The sequence below is a fragment of the Nannobrachium achirus genome (genome assembly GCF_963921795.1).
Source record: "Nannobrachium achirus genome assembly, chromosome: 3".
Classification (NCBI taxonomy): Eukaryota; Metazoa; Chordata; class Actinopteri; order Myctophiformes; family Myctophidae; genus Nannobrachium; species Nannobrachium achirus.
In genome coordinates, this window is record NC_137812.1 from 18,966,975 (window position 1) to 18,986,302 (window position 19,328).

Genomic DNA, 19,328 nt, shown 5'->3' on the forward strand with positions numbered 1-19,328 from the left:
TGACATATCTATGACGTATGAACATGGACTTATATGTCATAGAGTTATCATAACATATCTATCTTTGTTCAAGGTCCCTATCCCAAGCTGACCCCCATGGATGTCCGTTACAAATACAAGTAAAACATTTCAAAAAAATCTAAAACATGTAGAAAGAAATACTTAGGGACTATAGGGTTGGGATACCCTCTCTTAATGGTTCCTATGGGGGTTCCAAATGGACCATTATAGAAGTCTGTAACTTCTATAAGTTACAAGGTCCTTTAAGGTTTAAGAACCACCGGTATTGTAATTGCGCAGCAGACACATAACCAGCTCTGGCAGTATGATAAAACCGGTTTCCGCAAACGGTTCCATTTACAATTTAGGCATTTAGCAGACTTTTAATCCAAAGCAATTTACAATAATCAATATAATAAGCAAGATAATATGTTAGTTACATCAACAACAACTTTTCTAAAACCTAAAAATGCTATTTAGCTTCATGTATGGTCATCAAGGGAAGGGGAGTGTTACAGTAGTGCTATGGGTTTATGTCAAGACTGAAAAGGTTGAGTCTTCAGTCCACGGCGGAAGCTAGGGAGTGAAGTGAGTCTGTAGTTCTAAGTGCGACCGGGACTTTCAATCCACAGTCTGGGGGCCAGCAGGCAAATTGTCTAGGACGAGTGGATTTTTGTCCTGGGTTTTTTAGCGAGGGTTCTGTCAGCATCCCTGTGCTGGCTGATCTGAGCGAACGGGTGGGGTTGTAGGGGTTGATCAGATTTTGGAGGTATGGAGGAGCCGTATCGGTTCCAAATGTGACGGAACCGATTCCTCTGGTTCCATATCCCAACCCTGGGAGGAACGGACACCTTTGGATTACTATGAGATCTTGTACCGATCGGTCCAAGGGTTTGTGAGCCTCCTAAAGAACTGCACTGTAAAATTAACGGGTGTACGAGGAGACCTTTCCTTTTCAGTATTTGGATCTAGGTCATGGGTCTGTTTATTATGGTTTATTTCGTATAACCGACTGGATCTAAGAAGACCTGTACTCCACACTTCAGGAGAGAAACGCATAAAGTTTTATAAGATTTAGCCTATATGCCTACTAGTACGGCATTTTTAATAGCAAATGTTAAATGATGGTATGGATTGGTACTGTAATATCTCTTAACAAATTGGATCCTGGAACAAATTCCATGAGTCCACAATTATGGTTTGGATTCCAAAGAATGTCAGAACCAATCGGATCTAGGAACAAATTTAACAGGTCCATTATGGTTTGGGTCCGTCATCTAAAAAAAATGTCGGAAACCAATCGGATCTCGGAAAAAGTCTCATGAGATCATCGGGTCCCATCATTTTGGACCCGTGAAGAGCTCTAGCCAGACAATGTGAGTGTGTGTCTTTGTGTGTGTGTGTGTGTGTGTGCGTGTGTTGATCTGTCCTCTCTCCCCTTGTTGGATCAGAGCAGTTCATCAGGGTTGAACTCAGGTATGGGCTGCCTCCAGTAATTGAACCAGCTGTACTCCGGCAGGACAAAGGCCTCGTTCTGCTCTTTACCCAGTAGCGGGAAAACGTGCTCCCGAAGATCACTCAGCCTGCTGTAGGAGGACTTGTTGCCCTTGGTCTGCTCCTGAATCAGCTCTCCCTTGGGGTTGACCGTAAAGATCCTGCCCTCGTGGACTCCCACCTTCTTATAGGCAAACACGTCGTTGGTTCTGTTCCCAAAGGCGGCGTAGAATGGCTGCTTGTTCTGCTGGAACAGGTTCTTGATGTCCGTGAGGCACGCGATCTTAAAGATCTCGGGTTTCTTCTCGATGACGTCCCTGTGGAAAGCGGTGAACAGACTGCTGGGGGACAGCATGAGCGGGCCCTTTGGCAGGGTAGTGCCCTCGTCGTTGACCCACTTCAGGTAGCCACGCGTAATGTCTGCCATGCCGATGGGCCGTGCAGAGCAGTACAGGAACTTGTAGCCGTTCTCGGCCACCGAGTGGTAGAGCTTGCCTATCCCCCGTTGGGTCCAGTCCTTCCCCAGCTGTGGCAGGATGTGTCCAAACACGTCCGACCTGGTGATGGTGCCGTCGATGTCGCTGATGACGACCTTGTCGTCCCAGTTCCACAGGAAGATGCTGCCCTCGAGGCGGGCCGTGCCCTGGTACTGCGTGGTGATGCTGAAAGTCACCTTGTTCTGCCCCTCATTCAGCTTCAGACTGGTTATCTGATCAGAGGAGAGGCACAGCGACTTCTTGTAGCCCTGCCTCTCCTCCGATCTTGGTTGGGTTGGAGGCGCCTGTGGCTGACCGGAAACGGCGCTCACCTCCCGGTCTGCCTCATCACTGGACAGGTACGATGCTCGATTGCGTGGTGAGACCAGACTCTCCTCAGATGCAGAGGGTCTCTCCTCTCCCGGCTGAGACGCCTCCTTAGTTTCCGGCCTGGTTTCCGACTGCACGATTTTACTATCCTCCCTCTTTTTTCGGCTGAACCAGTAGTTAAAAACTCCTGATCCTGACTTCTTCGGCAGTTTCTCCTTCTCCCCTGCTTCTTCGGTAGCCTTTGGTAAATTCCTCTGAAGGGCTTGTAGACTTGGCCTCAACGGAGCAGCTAGCGTCCAGTTATAGTATTTATTTCCTATCCTTACTACAAGATCGGGATTAGACTGGAGTGCTGGATTTTCAGCAAATTTATTATAGGTAATGATATGTGCCATGAAAGTTTCATTGGGTATTTCTGTGTTTTCGCTAAGGCCTCCGCAGAGAGAGAATGCGACGTCAGTGAGATCACTGGCCGAGTCAGACAGACACTCTGTGATGTTGTCGACTGCGACACTGCCCACTGGTTGGGGTAACTGTGTCCCAGACACGTCTTTAGCAACCACCTCAGATTCACTCTTAGGAAAATGTGCAATATCCGCAGGTTGAAGTACATTCAGTTCGTTCAGGTCCTCTGGACCCTGGGGCTGGCTCCTCATTGGGACACCTTTCTTATCGGACTGCACGTCACTCTCAGAGCAGACCGAGGCCCCGTCATGATCAACATCGAGGCTGTCTGTCGGGGTTGAGGTTGTAGTGTTGGAAGGCAGAACATCCAGGGATTCTGAGGGGATAACAGGACTGACGGATGTCGCAGAGCTGTCAGACATCAGTGGTGCACTGATAGGCATTACAGTATTGATGCTGACATCCTCACTCATGGGGCCACCTGCCGTTGGATTTTTCTCCACGGCCTCCTGACCAGAAACGGCGCTCACCTCTCGGTCTGCCTCATCGCTGGACATGTACGATGCTCGATTGCGTGGTGTGACCATACTCTCCTCAGACGCAGATGGTCTTCCCTCCCCCGGCTGAGATGCCTCCTTAGTTTCCGGCTTAGTGTCCGGGTTGGTTTCCGACTGCACAATTTTACTCTCCTCCCTCTTTTTCCGGCTGAACCAGTAGTTAAAAACTCCTGTTCCTGACTTCTTCGGCAGTTTCTCCTTCTCCCCTGCTTCTTCGGTAGCCTTTGGTAAATTCCTCTGAAGGGCTTGTAGACTTGGCCTCAGCGGAGCAGCTAGCGTCCAGTTATAGTATTTATTTCCTATCCTTACTACAAGATCGGGATTAGACTGGAGTGCTGGATTTTCAGCAAATTTATTATAGGTAATGATATGTGCCATGAAAGTTTCATTGGGTATTTCCGTGTTTTCGCTAAGGCCTCCGCAGAGAGAGAATGCGACGTCAGTGAGGTCACTGGCCGAGTCAGACAGACACTCTGTGATGCTGTCGACTGCGACACTGACCACTGGTTGGGGTAACTGTGTCTCAGACACGTCTTTAGCAACCACCTCAGATTCGCTCTTAGGAAAATGTGCAATATCCGCAGGTTGAAGTACATTCAGTTCTTTCAGGTCCTCTGGACCCTGGTGCTGGCTCCTCATTGGGACACCTTTCTTATCGGACTGCGCGTCACTCACGTCAGAACAGACCGAGGCCCCGTCATGATCAGCATCGAGGCTGTCTGTCGAGGTTGAGGTTGTAGTGTTGGAAGGCAGAAGATCCAGGGACTCTGAGGGGATAACAGGACTGACGGATGTCGCAGAGCTGTCAGGCATCAGTGGTGCACTGATAGGCATTACAGTATTGATGCTGACATCCTCACTCATGGGGCTCCCTGCCATGGCCTCAGGGCCCAGGATGACGTGGAAGTGGGTGCTCTCCGGAGAGCTGATTGTTACAACTTGTGGCAGCTCCTGTCTCTCCTTCTTGGCGACCCTGATCGACTCCGGGAACTCTCCCCAGGTCCACTGCATGTGGGATTCAGCTCTGAGCATGCTCTCCAAGGGCCTCACCAGCAGCTCTGAGTCACTCTTGGAAGAGGAATTCTGATTCAAGAAGCCATGCCTCTCGGCTGCATACCACTCACTATCAGAAAAGGCATAATTGTCCAGGTTGTGCCTGGTTACATTTAGTTTGGAATTTATGTCCCACAGAAATGACCTCGAGGCATGTACTGAATCCTCCTCATCGGAGCTCAACTCCTTGATCAGCTCCTTTATCTGCCGGGAAGCCACTGGAGCTGGGGTTGTAGCAGAAATGGCAACAGGTGCATTGGCTGCGTTGGGCAGAGCCAGTTCCTCTTGTCTCGGGTCTCCTTTGTGCTTCTTACGGCGTCTTTTCTTCTTGGTGGTCCCGGCGCTCTGGGTGCCGGGCTCGGGCGGGTCCTCCTCGGTGTCGGCCAGCTCGTCGTCCTCCATGTCCTCCACCTCTGACTTCCAGAGCTGGTGATCCTCTGTGGTGATGGGCGAGGTGACCAGGTGGGCTGGGACGACACCGGGTGCTTCCTGGACGAAAAAGGCCTCTCCCTTGTTCCCGAGCTTCATGTAGAGATCCACGGGCTCTTCGTTCACCTCGATGTCGACCACCTTCTCTTTGGAGCGCATCACGCCCAGCTTGCCAAAGCGCACGTGGAAGGGCGAGCACTGGTATGTGCCGTCGCTCTGGCGGACCACCACCACGTCGATGCAGCCAGACAGTGTTGCCTGGTTGATGCCATCGTACATCTCCTTGACGGTCAACAGCACCTGGCCCGCCAGCCGGCCCATGTAGTTCATGGTTTCCGCCTCTCAGATATACTTCACGAGATGTTGAAACAAAGCAGGAAGATGTTCATATCTGCTCTGTGAAACTCTGCCACAGTCCCCTTTTACCTCACGTCTCTGTGGTTCAAATCACAATGCCTGTGAGCTCTGGCGGCACTACATAAAGATACTTTGTGACGTACGGTGACATCATCTGCCGCACCCTGTTAAGGTGTTCCACGGTGGCCTTATCTCTGCCAGTCCAGTGATAAGGCTACAGATAAAGGGTACATCTGGTGACGTCACTCTTGGTACATCACAAAATAGTTTTTATACGTCATGACCAGACCTCACATGCCATTTAAACAACAGATACTGATGTCATCTAATAAGTGAGTTAAATTCATAAGGGATTTTTGACATTAGATGATGATTGCGACCGTTAGGGAGCAGTTTACTACCAAAACCTCCACCGGCCGTCCGTCCGTCCGTCCGTCCGTCCGTCCGTCCGTCCGTCCGTCCGTCACACGTCACACGTCACACCTTTGTTTGTGTACGGTGTGATGTCATATATCTTCAGTATGACATCACGCCACATGTGTACACAAACCTTTGTGTACGTTGCTGTGGCAACAGTCTGTTGTTGCTGGTCTGTTAGTGTACGTTAGCAACCACCTTAGCAACCATGGTTTTACCCTAGTAACCAACTGTTTACCCTAGCAACTAACTGTTTACCATAGCAACCATGTTTTGTTACCCTAGCAACCAACTGGGCATAAAAGGGATTCTGTTAGGGATCTCCATATATGGGCATAAAAGGGATTCTGTTAGGGATCTCCATATATGGGCATAAAAGGGATTCTGTTAGGGATCTCCATATATGGGCATAAAAGGGATTCTGTTAGGGATCTCCATATATGGGCATAAAAGGGATTCTGTTAGCTGTTAGTGATCTCCATATATGGGCATAAAAGGGATGCTGTTAGGGATCTCCATATATGGGCATAAAAGGGATTCTGTTAGGGATCTCCATATATGGGCATGAAAGGGATTATGTTAGGGATCTCCATATATGGGCATAAAAGGGATTGTATCCCAGATGATGCCCTGTTAGGAGATCCACACTAACAGAATCCATATATGGTCCTACCGACAGCTGCTATAAGCCAACCCTGGCGATAAGGTCTGAGTCGAAGAAATGCTTCTTTCCTGGCAAGAATTGCCCCTTTATACTGTAGGGCTCGTTTGTGTATTGTATGACATCACGCCACATCATCGGCTGAGGACTGTGTGATGTCATCATATCTCCATATATGGAGACATAAGTTGCTCATGCCCAAATATGGGCTGGTGAGGTCAGACTTAGTGTGATGCGTAGGTTATCTCCATATATGGAGATTCAACTTCAATGAGTAACCATGGCAAACTGTCAACTGCCCGTATGTCTTGATAATTGGTAAAACAAACTTTTGGCCTATTTGTGGAGATAAGCGACCAACGGTCGCTTATCTCCCGATTAGGGAGTCTTACTGGTAATAACTGTATTCATCACTGTCAAACAGGAGTTGGAGAATATGTTCGACAACGACAATTATTGAAGAGACGGAAGGCTTGAGAGTCACAAAGCCAAAGCGCAGAGCCGCAGACACAAATATTTCATCTGATAACGTACACTTTAAAGTGTTTCAGTTGGTCAGCCAAACGAGTAAGCCGTATTCATCCCGTCAGTATCCCTATACTGCGAACCGGATCCCATCGCGAGCCGTTCTAAAGACTTGATTCGTTCGCGAACGTCCCATTTCTATGGAGGACCCGGCGATTTGCCGGGGGCATAGAATGTCCGCCTTAGGTTAGACCACTCTCACAGTGAAGGGACAATTTAATTACTTTTAAGACCTTTTCGTTTTAATACAGAGGTCTTCAACAGGGGGTCAGAGTTACTACAGGGGGTCCGCCAAATCTTTGTGTGATCATGTTTGATCACTTGAACCCTAGCATCCCTATTAGTGGAAGCATCCCTATTCTTAGTGGAACATTTGCAAAAAGATTGCAGATCTACAAGCTCACAACGCCTCGCACTGCTATGCGTTGTGAGCTTGTAGATCGGCTATTTTTTGGGACAGAGGTTTGGTGTAGACTAGAGGGAAAAGAAGAGCAAACTAGTAGGTATTGACAGTTCAAGTGGTTAAATACCGTATATGAAAATACACGTTAATCCAACCTATACAATATGTAGTGGGGGTCCCTGCTTCATCTCTCTCAGAGCTAAGGGGTCCTTGGCCCGAAAACGTTGAAGACCCCTGGTTTAATACATAAAAAAGATAATTACTGCATCATAAGTAATCAAACTATATTCTAAAAACTGTTCAAGCATTGGCCAAAATTGTCAAATAATATTAAAGTTTCAAGAACTGTGAAAATAGATGGTATAGTACAAGCTCACAACACCTTGCATTGTTGGTCAAACTAAATGTAATGCCTCAGCTCCTACATTCCAAGTGCTTATCACCAAAGTGGGGGTCCCCAGTTCAAATCTGATTACTTTGGGCAGTCACTGACACTGACTGTGGCCTAATGCATGTCAAACTGAGGGTCCTTGAAATTCAAAAGGTTGAGAATCACTGTCCTAAACTCAATTACCGTGCCAGCCGCCTCCAGTCACATGAGCCACATTTGGGTTCATGTGTTTGTAATTACGTCCTTCCTAGCTTTCCCCCTCTCTGTTCCTCTGTCTGCCTCTTTGACGACTGATAGTCAGTCGATTGTCTGCATCTCGCCAGCCTGTTATCTAACTATAGCTGTACTTGCAAGAAGGAGAATTCTGTAAAACGGACAAACTATCACTCTGCAGCCTGGTAAGCAACAAATAGATTTTATAATTCTGTGTTTGGTCAATCTAAATTGGGAGTCAAGACTAGAAAATGGTCTGTTAAATTGTTTGTGTCGGCGCGTCGGCTGTCTTTCTCCTCCATAGGCACGTGCACACATAGACATCAAAGGGGGCGTGAGCCCCTGCCCTTTTACCTGTCTGTAAAAAGTGCCCTCTCCAGACCATGAATGCAGTTTCTTTTCACTATTGTGAAAGAAACACAGATGCCCTCTTTCCATGCCATACCTGAAGGCAGCATTCAAGAGAATTGCCTTGTCCAAACTCTCCTGAACTTGAATGCAGCATCTTATGTTGAAAGAATTGCCCTCACTGTGTAGAAATCCATGCCATACGCCAAATCTCCACTATTGCCTTTTGTAGGCTTAATGTGTGGTATCAAGCACCGAAGATAGCCGACCTCCAAGCTCACAACGCGTCGCAGCGCTTGTAGGTCTGCTATTTTTGATATTTTCACAAAAGGCCCTTTTTTAGAAATGTCAGCCCCTGCCCCTCTAACATTCTCTGCACGTCCCTGCTCCTCCAGGTGTGTGTGTAGCTGACATGGGAACGCTGTTCCGGAGCGAGGAGGTGTGTCTGGTCCAGCTGTTCCTCCAATCAGGAGCGGCCTACAACTGCGTGAGCGAGCTGGGAGAGCTGGGATTGGTGGAGTTCAGAGATGTGAGTCGAATCTTTACCGTGATTATGAGTAGGGCTGTCACGATTATGACATTTTACATGACGATTAATTTTCTCTCAAATAATTGCGATTAACGATTTAATTGTGTTTTTGTCGTTGACAATTACATTCCTGTTTGGCTTTTAGGCTTTGAAGTTACACATGGTAGATATGACACATAAGCTAAATATACAAAGAAACTTGACATATTTGACAACGTTATACTTAAAAAATAACATTGATAGTGGAAATAGCCGATCTACAAGCTCACAACGTGTCGCAATGCGACGCGCTGTGAGCTTGTAGATCTGCTATTTCCACTATTTTTTACATTGAAACGATTATGACGATTATGAAAAATAATCACGATTATCTCAAATAATCACGATTAGACGATTATTATGTAATAATTGTGACAGCCCTAATTATGAGACAATATCTGGTTCAGGTGACGCCCTGTATTGCCCTTATCTGTCATTGGTTCGTGACCCCAAGAGTGGGTTTGATTGATTGATTGATTGATTGAAGTATTGATTAGAGCAAGGGTTCCCAAACTTTTTTGGCTCATGGCACCCCTATTAGTTTTTTCAACCGAGGCAACCCTACAGTACATTATATTCATAATACCCTACAGTACATTATATTCATAATACCAGTGATTATGTTGCGAGGAAAACGAGATAATAGCCATTTTGGTTGGAACTTAAAATGATACTAAATAAATTCCAAATATTATCAAATTATCTCGCGGTACCCCTGGACTGCCGTCGCGGCACCCCAAGGTGCTCCGTCACCCACTTTGAAAACCCCTGCTGGATTAGAGGTTTGCATAGGAAAAGGTACAGTTTCATGACAGTACAGTTCACTGGTACAAGGGCAACTATAAAATGATACGCTCAGGAAAGCACAAGGCTTATTTACATTGAGATCCTTTCTTTAACCCTTAAGTTCTGTTCAGATTCACTACACCTTCGTTCTGTTCGGGTCATTTTGACCCGGTGGATATTTGGTTTAAAAAAAACAACACTAATATAAATTTTAACTTAACAAATCATCATGATACATTGACTTTGACTCAATACCAAACAATTCATATGATATATTTGGTAAATGTTTGCATTTCTGCTTTGCTATATCACATTAAACACTGAAAGAGCTAGGCGTTTTTACTGATTTAGCTGAAATCCATGTACAAAAAACTACTTCATTTAATACTGGGCAATATTGCTCATGCTTATAGGAAGGGGGGGAGGGTTCGGAATGGGGCTTCGGAAGGGGGATGTTAGAAGTGGGGGTGACTGTGTGTCTGTGTTTTGGCATAATACTGTGTATTTCTGTGCTTCCGGGTCAAAATGACCCGAACAGCACTTAAGGTTCAAAAATTATGAGGGGGGTGTAGCATGGGTGTAGTGCAAAAATATTTTTTTTACATGTTCATCTCAGAAGAATCTTTAAGGCCAGTGAGTTTCAGGTGGAAACATTTTCAACTTCTACCTTTTTTTTCCAAATGAAAATGTAAAACGGGTCAAAATGACCCGAACAGCACTTAAGGGTTAACTCATATAACATTGAATTGACAGACAGATAGAACACAGTACTATAGAGAAGGGGGAAAAAAGAAGAAGAAAAAAACACGATGCAAAAATAAATGGTATTTACTATTTACTGTTCAGGGGGAGGTAAGGTTAGGCTATACGTTTACTGGTACGAGTTTCGAGTAGCAGCTATACGAGTTTCGAGTAGCAGCTGCCTGTAAGTGTTTTTTTCAGAGTGGCTTTAAAGGAAGATTAGGATTTCCCCTCTTTTAAGGCCTTCGGAAGGGCATTCCACATTTTAGTGGTAGCCTATAGCAGGAGAACGAATTTACTGTACATTCTTTATAGATCTGTTTGTATAAAGTCTATAGTTTTTGTCTTATTTACCCTCTCTCTCTCTCTCTCTCTCTCTCTCTCTCTCTCTCTCTCTCTCTCTCTCTCTCTCTCAGTTGAACGCCCATGTCAGTTTGTTCCAGAGAAAGTTTGTGAGCGAGGTGAGGCGATGTGAGGAGCTGGAGAAGACCTTCTGTGAGTGAGGCTTGTTGTTAAGCACCGTTCAAAATTAATTAGCAACCAATAGACATATAACAATATAGCCTAACCACTGACTTACAGTATAGTTGTCCAGGATTTTCAAACTATATCCATAGTCCACATCTGAGACACAGAGCGATGTAGACAGAAAATTAATTAAATATTATTAAGGAACCCCACATTGATTTTTATTTCACTGTGCGGATCCCCATTGAAATGATTTTGTGCCAGGGACCCCTCATTTTTTCAAAATTGTTTGAAAATATCAGATCATTGTGGCTCGCTGTGAGCTTGTAGATCAGCTATTTTTAATTGCCGAACTATAAAATAGGATTAAAGGAGTAGTACACCCAAAACATTACTTATTTTATTTTTTCTATCAATTTATATCAAAGACCTCCGGAGACTCCGTCGGTTATTAAAGGATGTCACCATTTGTGTCTGTACTCACTCTACGTCTCAGAGCTGGGTTGTGGACAGACAGATGTGCCTAAATGACATGGCAGTTTCGGTCATTTCAAACTCCAAACCAACCACAGACTTCCATTTCAGACCCAGCCTATCAGAGTCTTGGCTGAGATTTTCTTTGGCCAAACCCAGACATGCTGCTGACCACATGAGACAACTCTCATTCCTTCCTTTCCCCTCTGCTTTCCTGCAGTGTACCTCGAGCAGGAAGTCGGACGCTCCCTGTCGCCTCCTCTCATTGGCTCTCTGCCTGATCCAAGCCCCGCCCCTTCTGCCCCCCAGCCTCGAGAGCTGCTGGCCATAGAAGAGGAGAGTGAACGTCTGGCCAGAGAACTCAGAGAGGTAGCGTGTGTGTGTGTGTGTGTGTGTGTGTGTGTGTGTGTGTGTGTGTGTGTGTGTGTGTGTGTGTGTGTGTGTGTGTGTGTTGTGTGTGTGTGTGCGCGCGCGCGTGTGTGTGCGTGCGTGTGTGAGTGCGTGCGTGCGTGTGTGAGTGCGTGTGTGCGTGCGTGTGTGTATGTGTTCAGTATGTGTGAAAGGAGAGGTTGATGGAAACAATAATGATTTAGGTAGGGGCAGAGTCTGGGTGGTGCAGAGGTAAAGTTCTGATTGGGATCAATTCATTTTGCAGTTTTCTGATCCTGTATAGAGAATCAGCGGATGCGTATAGGCCTACTGTTAGTAGCCTGTGCTATATTCCCTCAGAAACCAGGAGGTATAGTGATAGGGCCTACCTATACAACTCTCAAATCGTATGAGTCTGGCTATTAAGTTCCTTCAAATACTTTTGCATTCTAACTCGTGGCCAGAGTTGGGGTCCGTTACTCAAAAAAGTAATACATTACACATTACTTGCTAAAAAAAGTAATGCCTTACATTACTTGATTACTCCCTGGAGAAAGTAATTAGTTACACTACATACATTAACACATCGGGTGCCCACGTGGTGTCTACGCGTCAATCTCTTTGATCTTTATGAGTGCCCAACAACGCGTTTGACGCGTTGTACAGTAAACTATACTGTACTGTAGCTACTGCACTTGGCTACCGCGGTGATGAAACAACTCCATTTCCCAACATGCAGCGCGCAATTACGTCACCCGGACGTGCTGTGTGGCTCGTTGACTTCCTGTTTACCGGCTGCACAAAAATGCTGTTTTCTCCGGATTCTCTTCCTTTTTTAATTTTTTTCTCAAAACGGCAGCCTCTTCTACATGCCGTAACACAAACACTGTGGCTTAGAAATGATAAAAAACGGTCCTGACTGAAAGAAAAGATTTTCGCGAAATAAACAGGACATACTCGGATTACATTTACTCGGATTACTTTTCTCGCCAGTACTCTCGCCGGTAGGTAAAATGACGCGTTGCCATGGGCACCAGCAAATTAGACGTCAGAGATCACGTGGGCATCCGATGTGTTAAGTTTGCGTTACTCCATAAACTCGCCTGAGATGCATTGTCACGTAATTTGCCACTTAATATAACATAAACTTACGTATGGCATCAATGGCGATATATTAGCACAAATCTTCATCCTAATCAGGGGGGGGGGGGGGGGGCTCATAGTATCGCAAGTACAGACTAAAGCGTTTGACCACTAACTGTACTGTTTTTTACTCCGTTACAGTAATTGCGTTACCCCCAACTCTGCTCGTGGCAACTGGCTAGACTAGGCCATTCAGCACTGTGGGGGAACAATGCCATTGCAGCGCCCAGCCTGATACAGATATTATTAGGGGAATATGTGGCCTAGACCGGATCACATCAATTCAGAATTTAAACCACGCTTTCCGCCGCGTGAAAGCCTGGTGATCCAAGGTTTATGAATGCAGAGTCTGGGGTTTGAATCCTCCACTGTGCATCCGACTTGGCCGGTGGGCACCAATGAACACGATTCACCCGGTGAAATGCAGCAAATGAGGGTCGGTTCCATGTCTGAACACTCTCAGAGTTAAATCAACTCAAAAAGTGTATGTGTGTGTGTATGTATGTACGTACGACAGGTATCCACGAACAGGGACAGTTTGAGGAGTCAGCTGACCTGGCTCAGCCAATACCAAGGGGTTCTCGTCTATACACACCACCTCATTGGCTTACAGGTACTGTACCAATTACCACTTCCTGTGTTTCCATTGATAAAGCCATATTTTGTAACACACGAATACCAACAGTTTTACTGCGTGGCTCTGAAAGCGGCTAGATAGGCCTATATATATGACATTTAGGCATGTTTTAATTAGGTAGGGTAGGGTTTTATTTGATGTTGGCATGCGACAAAGTGCGATAATGAACACTATTTTAACATCTTAACATCCTGTGTGCGTGTGTGTGAGTGTGTGTGTTTTCTGCGTGCATGCGTGTGTGCATTTGTGCGTGTGTGTGTGTGTGTGTGTGTGTGTGCGTGTGTGTGTGTGTGTGTGTAGGCCCCTCCTCCGGCCCCGTCTTTGGACACCTCTGCTCTTCTGGAACATGGACAAGACATACGTCTCAGGTTGGAATGTGTAGTGTACCCATACTTTACTCCTGTCATTGCACTGTGATCAATAGAATGTCAGGACTAATGAGTCCTCATCCTGTGTTCACACTGGCAGACACAAAGCAACAGTCTACCGTTTTCAATGGAAGCCAGCGATGTGAAGATTCAATGCAACACCTGACGTTTGTTACTTCTACAGAATCTGCAAAGCTATACAATCCAAGTTGAGCTGGCTTCAACTGCTACTAACGACGAATGCTACTAACCATTTCCACTCAGGCACCTTCGCTCTCCCCACAATGCCAGCTTGTAATTAAATTTGACGGCAGGCTTTATTTTCCTTCATATTTTTCTCGCTTGTCGGATCCACACTTGATGGTGTCAACGAGCATGTTGATCAGGCCTGGAATTTCATCATTTTAGGTTGTTCACTTTTTGAGGGCACATGAAGGCCAAATGCCAGGGCAGGAAGGCCATCAAATAAAACAAGATTTTAGTCTATTGAAATAATCAGGATTAAGGATGATTTTACATGATTACAATCGGATCCATGCTTAGCCCTGCACCAACCAAAATCACTGGATTGGTTTAAAGATGGGGACTCAGGTGAGGTAAGAATTCAGAATCTCAACACAAGACACTGGTGTCTACATGACAAGAAAGAGGCACTGGTATCTACATATTGACAAGAAAGAGCTGGAGGAAGTGGTACAGTCAGCCAGCCAGGGGCATGGCATTTCTTTGAGGGGCACAAGGCCAAACTGCGGGGAAATGACGGACATGGCCTTCGTGGCCTCCCTGAAATGACATGATGTTAATCAACACTTCCACAGTGACTCAGGGACAGATACACTGCGTTGCTTTGCATCCATTGTATCTGCCAGTGTGAACACAAGTGTCATTACAATAATTTATTTTTTTACGTTCTTTGGCATTTTTTATTTGACAAATTGTGAAGTCTAATGATCCACAACGTTCCATTGTATCATTCATCCGGGCCAAAGTTTTTTAGCTGGTGTCGTCCACCCATGGAGAGTCCCCGCCTTCGAGCGCTTGCTATGGCGAGCGTGTCGCGGTTACATCATCGTGGACTTCCGAGAGATGGAGGAGAGCCTGGAGGTCCCAGAGACGGTACAACACCCTCCTAAAAATAACTGTCCCGCTGCAAGCAACCTCTGCACTCACTGCATAATGCTCACTGTTCATTTAACTCTAACTCACACTAGGGATGGGACGATACCAAAATGTCATGTCACGATTATTGTGACCAAAATAATCGCGATTTACAATATCATCACGATAATCAAAATATGACTAACACTTGAAACTTTTATCTACCACTTGAACCCCTGCGTCCATATTCTGGGGCAGAACGCTTGCCAAAAAATAGCAGATCTACAAGCTCACAATGCGTTGCATTGCGACGTGTTGTGAGCTTGTAGATCGGTAATTTTTTTTGGCAAAGAGATTTGGTATATTGAAAAAAAAAGACTGTTTATGTTTACAGGTGTGTTTTACCAATTGTAGAGGGTTTAAGTGGATCAAAGGTGAATTGATCCCAGCGTATGACGTAAGACAATTTCACAATATATTAATCTCCATGATACCATTATTGTGAGCGTTTTTTATCACGATAAACAATGATAACTCAGAGAGTGTACAAATGGAAGCAAATGGACCCACGAGGGTCCCCCATTTGCTTCCATTTCCACACTCTCTGAGTTACACACCCTTGGAGGTCCATTTGTTTCAATTTGTACACTGTCACACTTAAATTGACACAGGATTTTACTGTAGACCTGTAAATGATATACAGATATACAGATGTGCAGTTGTGGGTTTCTGAGTAAATACGCTTCATTCTCCGTAAAGATTTGAATGACAAAACAGGGAAAAAAATCTATATTAGCATTCCACAAATCCATATTTAACTAGAAAACAGTGCTCCTCGGAGGCGGAGCACACATCTGAATGATTCTGTTTTTGTTTTTCCACCAATCCCAGGGTGAGATGGTCCAGTGGACTGTCTTCCTCATCTCCTTCTGGGGCGAGACCATTGGTCAGAAAGTCAAGAAGATCTGTGATTGGTTCGTCCCAACTCAATTTATTCCTTTCAAGAATTGTCCTGCCAAAGAAAGAATCCTCGCTGCTGAGCAGACACTTTGTAACTTTATATCTGTGTATTACACAGTTTGAAATGTTGAAAAAAAGTCTCCTATACAAGGCCAGGTTGACGGTAATTAAGTCTAACTAGTTTCTATTTACTCTTTGCCTCTCTCTCTCTCTCTCTCTCTCTCTCTCTCTCTCTCTCTCTCTCTCTGGTACTGTAGCTTCCACACGCATACGTTCATCTACCCAGAGAGCATGGCAGAGAGAGAGGACATCTTGCAAGGCCTGCAGAGCAGAATTGTGGACATTACAACCGTGAGGAAAACTAATCTTTACTCAAGTCTCAGTACTGTCGGTATAGGAACAGCTCATTTGTTATCAAGGGTTGAAATGAATAACCCTCTGTGGCTGTGACCTGTTCATGCAGTTTAATCTAAATCACAATCTTGCTGAACCCAGTTAGTGAAGACCTGTTCTGTCTTTCTTGTCCACAAAGCAGATGTGCCTTGAAATAATGTTTATAAGGATGTGTTTTACTCGGGTCATCTCCAGGTGCTGTCACAGACCGAGTGCTACCTGCAGGAGGTGCTGTCGCGCTGTGTGTCTGTCCTGCCTCAGTGGAAGGTCAGGACGCATCACATGACCTTGTCATGTCTCATATATACAGTGTCTGCCCACAGATATATATATATATATATATATATATATATATATATATATACTTGGGATGATATTTGAATGTTATTTGTTGCTATTTTATATGTCGATGAATTTAATACCAAGGACCTCCAACAGAAGACCTGTTGTCCTGTTCCTTTTAGGCAGGGTGTTTGACTGTAGGCCTACTTGTGCTGTAGGCTACTTACTACATTTTCTTTTTGTTTTGACTCTAGGCTACTTGTACTGTTCTTCATTTTTGAAAAATATTCAATCAATCAGAGTTGTGTTGGTCTTACTGGTGTTGTGTTGTGTTGTGTTGTGTTGTGTTGTGTTGTGTTGTGTTGTGTTGTGTTGTGTCAAAATGTGTGTGCGTGCGTGCATGTGTGCGTGCGTGTGTTGTGTTATGTTGTCTCAGGTGTGTGTGGGGAAGTACAAGGCGGTGCATGCGGTGCTGAACCTGTGCAGTCCCTCCGTCACTGACAAGTGTCTGATAGCAGAGGTCTGGTGTCCTGTGAGGAAACTACTGCTGCTGCACACTGCTCTGATAGCTGGCACGGTGAGAGAGAGACATAGAGAGACAGAGGGAGAGAGACTCTCATAGCACTGTCTCTAAAGACATATAGTGCCATAATCTTGGGACTTTTCCTGTTTTCTATTAGTCTAAGGGGTCTTTATACTGTAATTACTCCTAGTCCAGTGGTTCTCAATCTTGTTCATGTCAAGGACCCACAAATTGTATGAATGCATTAGGCTGCAGACCAAAATATTTTTTGCCAGTGACCTCCATTGAAGATTACATGACGTGAGCTTATGCTATTTCCAAATAGGGTAGACTATGATAAACTGTATATGTAGGGGTAAAGTTGTTTTGATGCTATATTAACTAATTTATGTATAAGCTCCTACATCTGGCCTACATGTGACCTACATCTTGGCACAAAGCACTCAAAGTTTGTTGTAGGCCCAGCATGGGTGCTGATTATTATTCTGTATTCTAAAGGCCATTATAATCGGGTGCCCCACCAAACCCGAGCCTCATTGGCCAAGCGAAGCCAATGTGACTAACATTGGCCAAGCTTCGCTTAGTGAAATGAATTCATAAATAGCTCTGCTCTCTTCACATGTGTGATTTGTTTTTTTTTTAAATAATTGGAATCTACTCTATGACAGTAATACCCAATGATCATTATTCAGAAGGATAGGACTTAAGAGTACTTGTTATGTCTGTCTGCTTAACATACATTTTGTGTCCATTTTGTACACTCTTTAGCTCTGTGTTAATTGACTCTCTCTCTCTCCTCATGCTGTGTACATCACATGTGTCTCTCTCACCCAGAGGAGAAGTGTGAGCGTTGTGGACTCCTTCTTTAACCGCCTGCCGTCTCCATGCTCTCCTCCCACGCTGTTCTCCACCAACTCCTTCACCGCCGCCTTCCAGAGCATCGTGGACACGTACGGAGTGGCCAAGTACAGGGAGGTCAACCCAGGTATACCAAGTACAGGGAACAGGGACGTGCAGAGAATGTTAGAGAGGCAGGGGCTGACATTTCTAAAGGGGCAAAACGAGCTTGGAGGTCGGCTATTTTCGGTGCTTGATACCACACTGATGGTCATGGTCTGTAGAGGGCACTTTTTACAGACAGACCCTTTGATGTCTATGTGTGCACATGCCTGACAGGGAGGTCAACCCAGGTATACAGGTTTCATTTAACTCTGACACTCTCAGAGTTAGTAGTGGTACAGTAAATTAAAGCTAGAATTGAATTGAATCAAATTGAACTGTGGGTGTCATTCGAGAAGTAAACCATAACTTTTATGTCCTCTCCAGATGCAGAGAGAGGAAGCAGCAAATGCTTGTCTAATTAAATGGCAGTATAATTAATAATTCACAATGCATCACGCCCCATGGTTATTCTATAGCTGTGTGCGTGCGTGTGCGTGCGTGCGTGTGCGTGTGTGTGTGTGTGTGTGTTTGCAGCTGTGTACACCATAGTGACGTTTCCGTTCCTGTTCGCGGTGATGTTTGGGGACGTGGGACACGGTCTGCTCATGGCCATGGCTGCTCTCTGGATGATCTTACAGGACTCACACCACCACAAGAACACACATGAGGTGAGGCGCACACACACGCACACACAGACACGCACACGCACACACACACACACACACACACACACACACACACACACACACACACACACACACACACACACACACACACACACACACACACATGTTTATATTACTATACTTGTAATAGGCCTATGTATTACAATTTAGGACGGCATTGAGAATGAGTAGGTCTATAGCTGGAAAATAGGCAAAGAATAGAAGATCTCTGAGCCAGAGATTCCGTTAGCCGGTATTTACCGGCCATTGGCCGGTTAAATGTTTCATTGGCCGGTAATTATAAAGTCCACCGGCCACCGTGGCCGGCTGGGAAAATGCCTCTTAGGCTATTTTATCATTTAATCTTATTATTCACATAATTATTTGTCTAAAGTAGTAAAGCTACAACCATTAAAACCTATCATAATTTTAAATTTGTATCATGTTCTGTCTTCTGTGAGTCTGACGACAGCGGAGCTGCTTCATGCTGCGCTGTTAGAGGTGGGACTTTCGCGAACGAATCAAGTCTTTTGAACGGCTCTTTGAAATGAACGGTTCACAGTAGGGAGCCGTTCCTGAACAGTGGTGGGAAAAGCACGCTAGTCTTTTGAACGGCTCTTTGAAAGGAACGGATCCCAGAGATCCGGCTCACTTGAAATAGCCATAAATCCCATCTCTATGTTACGTGCATTGGAAATACTAGAAGCTGGGCCGCCCTTCGGGCGGTCCAGCGTCTAGTCGGCGACCTGGCCAACTCGGGAACGATGTAAATAGAGAATGAATGCCCCGCCCTTTAATGCAAACCCCATTATACCTGTTGTCATAGGACCCGTTTTGACCATCTGTTTGCCT

The 19,328-nt window shown here is 45.3% G+C and overlaps 2 protein-coding genes across 2 annotated transcripts in view; one reads left to right on the plus strand and one right to left on the minus strand.

The window, feature by feature from the left end:
* Window positions 1-1,447: 1,447 nt before the first annotated feature.
* On the minus strand, window positions 1,448-5,074 carry LOC308282056 (phosphatidate phosphatase LPIN2-like; the record flags this gene model as incomplete). The annotated part of the gene is made up of 1 exon (XM_080722403.1): window positions 1,448-5,074. One exon carries the CDS (start codon window positions 5,072-5,074, stop codon window positions 1,448-1,450), a length of 3,627 nt encoding a protein of 1,208 aa, XP_080578529.1.
* A 3,397-nt stretch (window positions 5,075-8,471) lies between these two features.
* Window positions 8,472-19,328, plus strand: part of tcirg1a (T cell immune regulator 1, ATPase H+ transporting V0 subunit a3a) — a gene marked incomplete at both ends in the record, with an annotated part of 50,185 nt that continues 39,328 nt past the window's right edge. Inside the window, 12 exons of the mRNA XM_080722404.1 lie at window positions 8,472-8,588; window positions 10,571-10,649; window positions 11,317-11,465; window positions 13,126-13,221; window positions 13,546-13,621; window positions 14,611-14,729; window positions 15,603-15,685; window positions 15,929-16,022; window positions 16,260-16,331; window positions 16,783-16,923; window positions 17,704-17,854; window positions 18,346-18,479. Coding sequence (XP_080578530.1) covers window positions 8,472-8,588; window positions 10,571-10,649; window positions 11,317-11,465; window positions 13,126-13,221; window positions 13,546-13,621; window positions 14,611-14,729; window positions 15,603-15,685; window positions 15,929-16,022; window positions 16,260-16,331; window positions 16,783-16,923; window positions 17,704-17,854; window positions 18,346-18,479 — 1,311 coding nt within the window. The remainder of the gene's footprint in view (window positions 8,589-10,570; window positions 10,650-11,316; window positions 11,466-13,125; window positions 13,222-13,545; window positions 13,622-14,610; window positions 14,730-15,602; window positions 15,686-15,928; window positions 16,023-16,259; window positions 16,332-16,782; window positions 16,924-17,703; window positions 17,855-18,345; window positions 18,480-19,328) is intronic.